A 6,788-nucleotide genomic window follows, 5' to 3' on the forward strand; every position below is an offset into this window, starting at 1 on the left:
AAAGATATTTGCATTCTCATTCTCCTCCATTTTCATTGAAAGCAATTTACTTTTTAAGATCAAACTCTATTTGTATAGGTTGTTTCATACCAACCTTTCAAAGTATTCTATTTCTTCCTTGGATGTACTGATCTCTAATATGCATAATATTATTATCCTTCATGGACATTTTTAGCAACACTTTTTCTTTGTTCTCACTATGCTTCCAATACTAAACTAAGTTTGTGAAGGCTATAGGTTTGTCTTCCAATCGAATTGTTCAGTAAACTTTAAATATTCTATCTGGGACCTAAGTGCATTTATCTTAATCTCCAATATGAATATTTGTTGCCCTCCTACTCATGAGAATTTCTATGGTGAAGATCCAAATGAATGCCAATCGGAATCGCTAGAGATGAAGTTCAAGAAGGCCTCACAAAGGAGTTTCTCCCTATCCTGGAGAAAATGGTCGAGAAAATAACAAGAGCAGAGAGAAACATTTTCAAAGATGAGCTGGATTCAAATAGAAATCATAATAATGACCTCCAATCCATCCACATATTGCTAAGGCCATGAGACTACCGTGCATGAAGGGGATAGTGAAAGAATGGATGATATTTTAACGCCCACAAGACTAAAAATAGTCTATGGGACTACCAACCTCCCTACTTTTTGCCTTTTTCAATTCAATCCTTTTCCTACTCAAATTGATGATGCGCTGAGCCAACCTTCTAAAAGTTCCATAACTGAAAAGACAATGCCAAGGAATTGATGCTAACATACTGCCATAACTGTTCCTGTCCCTGATGTCTCTAAAAGCATCACATTCCAAAATGAAATTTTTTTCTGATTCCACTACCCCAAAAATGCAAAAAGTACACCCCTGTTCTTCCCAATATTCTTTAGGTCTCTTCCACTATCACGTTTCACACCGAAGTTGATGTGAGCTAGTTCTTAATTGAGCAATAAGAATATTTTCTCTCCATGGAATGCTAGCTCCATTGTACTCTTTTTTGTTGGAGATCACAAGTGGGGTTGAATTCCTTAATGTAGTAATTCTTCTTTCTACCCAACTCTTTTCCCCATATACACTTACAGAACTTCTCCATAATAAAATTCTTTAACTCCTTGCTATTTGTGGGACATGCATTGAGGTAAATATTCCATTTTTGCATCCATTTGTTGTTTTGTCTCATCCATGATTTCTTTCTTTCACTCATGCCTTCATTGAAGATAAATTTTGGCCATCTACCTACTTCCATTTGCTCAATTCTTTTTAGATACCTTATAATACGCACCATAGAAATTGCTTCAATGAGAGCTGCTCCTGTTTCACTCAACATGATCTCATAAATAACCAAACTTTTTATTTTGAACTTGCTCATGATCAAGCGTTTTTGGATTTTCTCAATTTGTTTCCATTTTGAAACAGGGATGTTGCTAGCCCACAATTCACACCCATATAATATCACTAGACAAAATAGGAGTCCAAAAAGCACTTTAATCATTTTTCAATCCCATAACTCTGCCTCCCTAGATTTGTTTTAAAGTGCATATAATACTTTCCACCCTCCTAAAATTCTCTTCTTTTTGCGGTCCTCCCAATTAAGCTTGTTGTTGAAATCAATCCCGAGGTACTTGTATTCATTTAATTCTTGAAGAATGTTTCCATCAAAGAAGAATGTATGCTGGATTTGCTTCCTTTTATTAGAGAAAAATCATTATTTTGGTGTTACTGGTATTGACTATCATCCCCACTGTGTTACAAAAATGCTCAAGGGCATATAGGTGTATCTACAATCCATGAGTCGCAATCAATACAAGATCACCAACATATAAAAGAAGTTTGATCACAAAATCCCCCAACCGAACATCATCCCCACCTTGTAGATTTAGCCACTCTTCCAATTTATCAATATATAAACCAAAAAGGGTAGGGGATAAAGGGCAACCTTGCTTGACTCCGATGTCACTTCTAAAAGTTTCTGAAATGGCTGTTGAAGTTCTAATTTTCACTTTTACCTCTTCATAAAGCCTATGGACAACAGCACTATATTTCAAGGAATTTCAAGTTCTTCCAAGTCCTTTGCCTTCCCTGTTTTCAACTTTTTAATTCCTGCCTCCACCTCCTATAATGTTAAAAGCTTTGTAGTTGTGTTGATCCTAGGAGGAGGCTCAACCTCTAATTCTTTTTCATAGAGTTGTGTTGCATATTCAAACTACTAATTGGCTGTAATAAGATTTTCAATTTGCTTCTTCCTTGGTTGAAGTTCTTGCCAAAAAAGCTTTGGGTTATTCTTGGGTTATATATTAACTCTTCTCACCTTGTTTGCATGAACTCGTATTTTTTCCTTTTTAAAATATGTTTATATAACTTTACATTCATCTTCTCCTCGCCTGCCTTTTTCAAGGTTATCTTTGCCATTTTTGCATTCCTCATTGAACCAAGCATTCATAAGAAAACAATTTGATTATGATTTCCTATTTTTTGCTCTTTTGCACTTCTCAAGTGCACCCTGAATTATATTTGTTAACTCATGATTGTTGAGGCTTTGGGGACTAGTTTTCTCCCTCTGAATTGATCTCTCCAACATTGTTTTGAAGATAGTGCAATTTTCTTATGTTAGAAGAATTTTGCCCCTTGATGCCAATTGTCGAGAACATTGGGTTTTCCTCCTATGGTGTCTTTCTTCTAACCACGATAGTTTTATATAAATTGGGTTATTATCTGATTTTAAGTCTCAAATATGCTCTCCAATCTTAACTTCATCTATCCTTTCTATTAAGCTTTGTGAACAAATAACATAGTCAAAGACACTTGCCCCATTGTATGTGTTGCAAGTGATGTTCCTAGACTTTTTCTATCTATCTAGACCATTATAGATAATTAAGTTGAAAGCACCACACAACGTAAGCAACTCATCTCCAAAATGATTACTAACTTTGTTACACCTAGAGGTTCATATGTGCCAACTATTAAGAGAAGTGAATTGTATAAATGTGGCGAAGGCATATACTACAAATGAGGTATAAGGGCTGTTCCGTAATTGTTATGAGCATGTAGCCTCTCTGCCTTTCCAACGCGATGTCTTTAACCATGAACAGGGATGGTCGGGTGGGAACCCTGACCATTCATTAACAGAGTTATTTGTTGATACGTCTCCTCCTATGTTTTTATGGGATATGAGTTAAGGGCAATTGAATCCTTTCGAAGATAACTTTAAGTCTGTTATCTGTTAGAGGGGAATATGAAAGAGGAATCCCCACCATGATTAATTGTCTAATATTTAGGTTTATCTCTTCTTAATTATTTAATAACCTGTATATGCCTCCGCTGATGCATTGGCCCGCTTGGTTATTCAGAGCTCTATGCAAACTTCATGACAAACAAGAGTATTTCTTGTATCCTCAAGAAATACTGACACCCAGCACTTGCCACCCATACAATCTCAATATTCAAAGAGAAACAAGTAAAACTGATCTTTTTCAGTATAGTCCTTATATTCAGAAGGGCAAGAGTTAACAAAGTCCTGGACAGTTAGATGACGTTAACCCTTCCTCACAATAAACGAATACAAACCAATCTAAGAATTATCTTGAAAGCCACTAAACCTCAAAAGTTAGAACTATCTTAACTAGAAAGGAGGCATTTAACTTATTAAAAGCCAAGGTATTTTTCAGAATATTTTTGTCCTACTTCGACACTTAATAAACCCACGGCCAGAAAGAAATAGATTTATGTCAATTTAGCATAGCACCAGTGCGAAAAAAAATGAAGCAACTGTACGTTGCAACAACTCCTGCATTGTTAAGAACAACCCTTCCTTTTTTATACCAATCTGAATGATAAGTTCAACCCTTAATTTTTAGTACCAAGCTGAATGCAAGTATAGAAGCATGCAAATAGTACACATGGTTAGGCTCATGGTTAAGCTCTCTTTCCCTGGATTGTGTTGTGTAGAAGACTGTGTAACAACAATCATAAATGTGCTTTTAAGTCTTACAGTGTTGCATAAATATCTGTACTTAATGCTAAGTTCAAGTAAATTCAGTTGAAAGATTTAAAAGACCTCCTTTAAAATCACATCACAAAATTACAGTTCATAACCTTGACTGTTCAGAGACAAGCTTCCAAAGTATGACGGTTAGCATATACCAGTGTTACAGCACTATGTAACGCCATATGCAATATTGTAACAAACTAGACTGAGTAATATTTTAACAAACTCAAAAATGATTTAGAATTTGAGTCAAGATGCCAGCCCCTCTGGGGCCGTGCACGATGATTTAGTACATGACTCAAGATGCCAGCCCCTTTTGGCTCTTGTCTATTTTTCTGCATAATCTTCTGACATCCTCCATGGTCTCTGCTAATTGATCCTTATCTGCATTCTCATTTTCACTGAGCCACTCAGCTGCCACCTCAAGACCTTCTTCAATGTTTTCAACATCTTTCTTCTTCATCTCTCCCCTTATTTTTTCCTTATTTAACCTGTTATTCATGTCGTAGATGTATTGATCCAATGCATTCCTCAATTCCACTGTTTCCTTCCACACTTGATCTTCAATTTTGAGTTTCTCTGCCTCTGCAATCATTTTGGCAATCTCATCATCGCCCAACCTACTGCTGTCATTTGTCATGATCATCGCTTCCTTTATCCCACTAGTCTTATGCTCTGCTGACACCTTCAGAATTCCGTTTGCATCGATCTCCAGACATTTGATGATTTGGACATCGCCTCTAGGTGCACGCGGGAGTCCCTTCAAAACAAATTCGCCCAAAGGATTATTGTGTTTGACATTAGGCCTTTCCCCTTCATACACTCTTACTCTCACTCTTTCCTGATTGTCATTGACAGTGAAGTAGTTGCCCTGCCTTTTAACTGGAATTTGTGTATTTCCTGGGATCAACACGTCCATGATATCCCCTTGAAGTGCAACTCCTAGACTAATGGGAGTGACATCTCGAAGTATGAGATTTGCTGTGTTGTTGCCATTCAACACCGCAGCCTGCACAGAAGCACCATAAGCCACAGCTTCATCAGGATGGATGGACTTACACAACTCCTGGCCGTCGAAGAAATCTTGAAGCATCTCCTGCACTTTGTGTATTCGCGTAGAACCTCCTACCAACACAACTTTGTCAATTTGGGCTTTCGTCATTCCGGCGTCGTTGACACATTTCTTTACGATTTCTATGCATTTTTCAAACAGATCAATGTTCATCTGCTCAAACTTTGCTCTTCTGATTTTCGAATGAAGGTCTTGGGTTTCATGAAGACAGGCTACTTCAACGATGGCCTCCACACTTGAAGACAGCTCTCTCTTTGCCCGTTCACATGCGCTGCGAAGCCTCCTCAGCGCTCTTGCATTTCTTGCTATGTCTGCTTTGTATTTCCTCTGAAATTCCTGCACGAAATGGCTGACCATTCTGTTGTCAAAATCCTCACCTCCTAGATGGGTGTCCCCTCCAACTGCCTTCACCTCGATTTTGTGCTTCTTAATATTCAGCACACCAACATCGAAAGTCCCTCCACCCAAATCGAAGATGAGGACGTTCTCACCATCATCTGATGAATAAGATTTCCTGTCAAACCCATATGCAATTGCTGCAGCAGTCGGTTCATTTAATATTTGTAAGACATCCAAGCCTGCTATCTTCCCTGCAATTTTTGTGGCCTGCCTTTGAGAATCGTTATAGTAAGCAGGAACAGTAATCACGGCTTTACTTACTTGACAACCTAGGTATTGTTGGGCGATTTCTTTCATGTTATGCAATACCATTGACGATATTTCCTCAGCTTCAAAGGTTTTCTTTTTTCCTCTGAAGGAAACTTCGATGAGAGGCTTGTCGTTAGGTCCACATGCAATAGAAAATGGCCAGACACACTTATCACTTTGCACACACGAATCTGAGAAGCGCCTGCCAATCAACCTCTTGGCATCAAAGATTGTGTTTGCAGGGTTGGTAGCGACTTGATTCTGGGCAGGCTGTCCGATCAGCCGTTCATTTTCTGTGAAGGCAACCATGGAGGGAGTCGTCCGATTCCCCTGGTCGTTGGGAATGATATCCACTCTGTCATGATCTCCGCGCCAAATTCCCACACAACTGTAAGTGGTTCCCAAATCGATGCCGATAGCCTTACCGCCGTCAACACGAGAAGAAGCCATGGACGAAACAATTAACTGAGAAGAAGAGGAACCAGCAAACCTCGAAGATAAAACAGAGCCCTGACTGCAGAGTATTTGGCATTTGGTAGAAGAGCAAGAGAGGGATATATAAGGGCAGCCAGGCACGCCCCGCTTCCCGCCTAATCTCCTTTAAAATGCGTTTTCTTGGTTGCGCGCTTTTCGTTATTTACGCCATTCTATTTTATCGAGATAAAGCCCATTGTTTCACGCTGATAATATTTATTATTTTAATTTTTTTATTTCGTTTTTAATTTAAGTGGTTTTTTATTCTATTCAGTGGAGTTCAGGTAAGTTGCAGTTTTAATGTTTAACGAATATATATATATATATATATATTTTATTTTATTTCTAATTTAAACTATCATATTTTAGACTTTCTTATTTTATGTTTATCTTAACAGTTTTAATCTATTTTTTAATTTAATTCTAATTATTTATACCTTTCCAAATTTAATAATTTTATTTAATTTAATTTTTTTATTAATTTCAATTTAACTAGATTTATTATTTTATTAATTTATTTTAGAACAAATCTAATATTTCATTATAACTAAATTTATTATTTTATTCCAATATTTCATTATAAATAAATTTATTATTTTATTTTTGACCAAATT

General features: G+C 37.1%; 1 protein-coding gene across 1 annotated transcript; it reads right to left on the bottom strand.

Moving 5' to 3' along the window:
- Window positions 1-4,107: 4,107 nt before the first annotated feature.
- On the bottom strand, window positions 4,108-6,207 carry LOC149230786 (heat shock 70 kDa protein 1-like). The gene has a single exon (XM_089376139.1). It carries the CDS (start codon window positions 6,148-6,150, stop codon window positions 4,279-4,281), a length of 1,872 nt encoding a protein of 623 aa, XP_089232265.1. The 5' UTR covers window positions 6,151-6,207; the 3' UTR covers window positions 4,108-4,278.
- Between the last annotated feature and the right edge of the window lie 581 nt (window positions 6,208-6,788).

The sequence above is a fragment of the Pinus tabuliformis genome, chromosome J (genome assembly GCF_031772625.1).
Source record: "Pinus tabuliformis cultivar Carrire ecotype Pingquan chromosome J, CPIR1, whole genome shotgun sequence".
NCBI lineage: Eukaryota > Viridiplantae > Streptophyta > Pinopsida > Pinales > Pinaceae > Pinus > Pinus tabuliformis.

Coding starts and splice junctions, on each gene's coding strand:
- LOC149230786 (XM_089376139.1), bottom strand. CDS start 6,150: ATGGCTTCTTCTCGTGTTGACGGCGGTAAGGCTATCGGCATCGATTTG.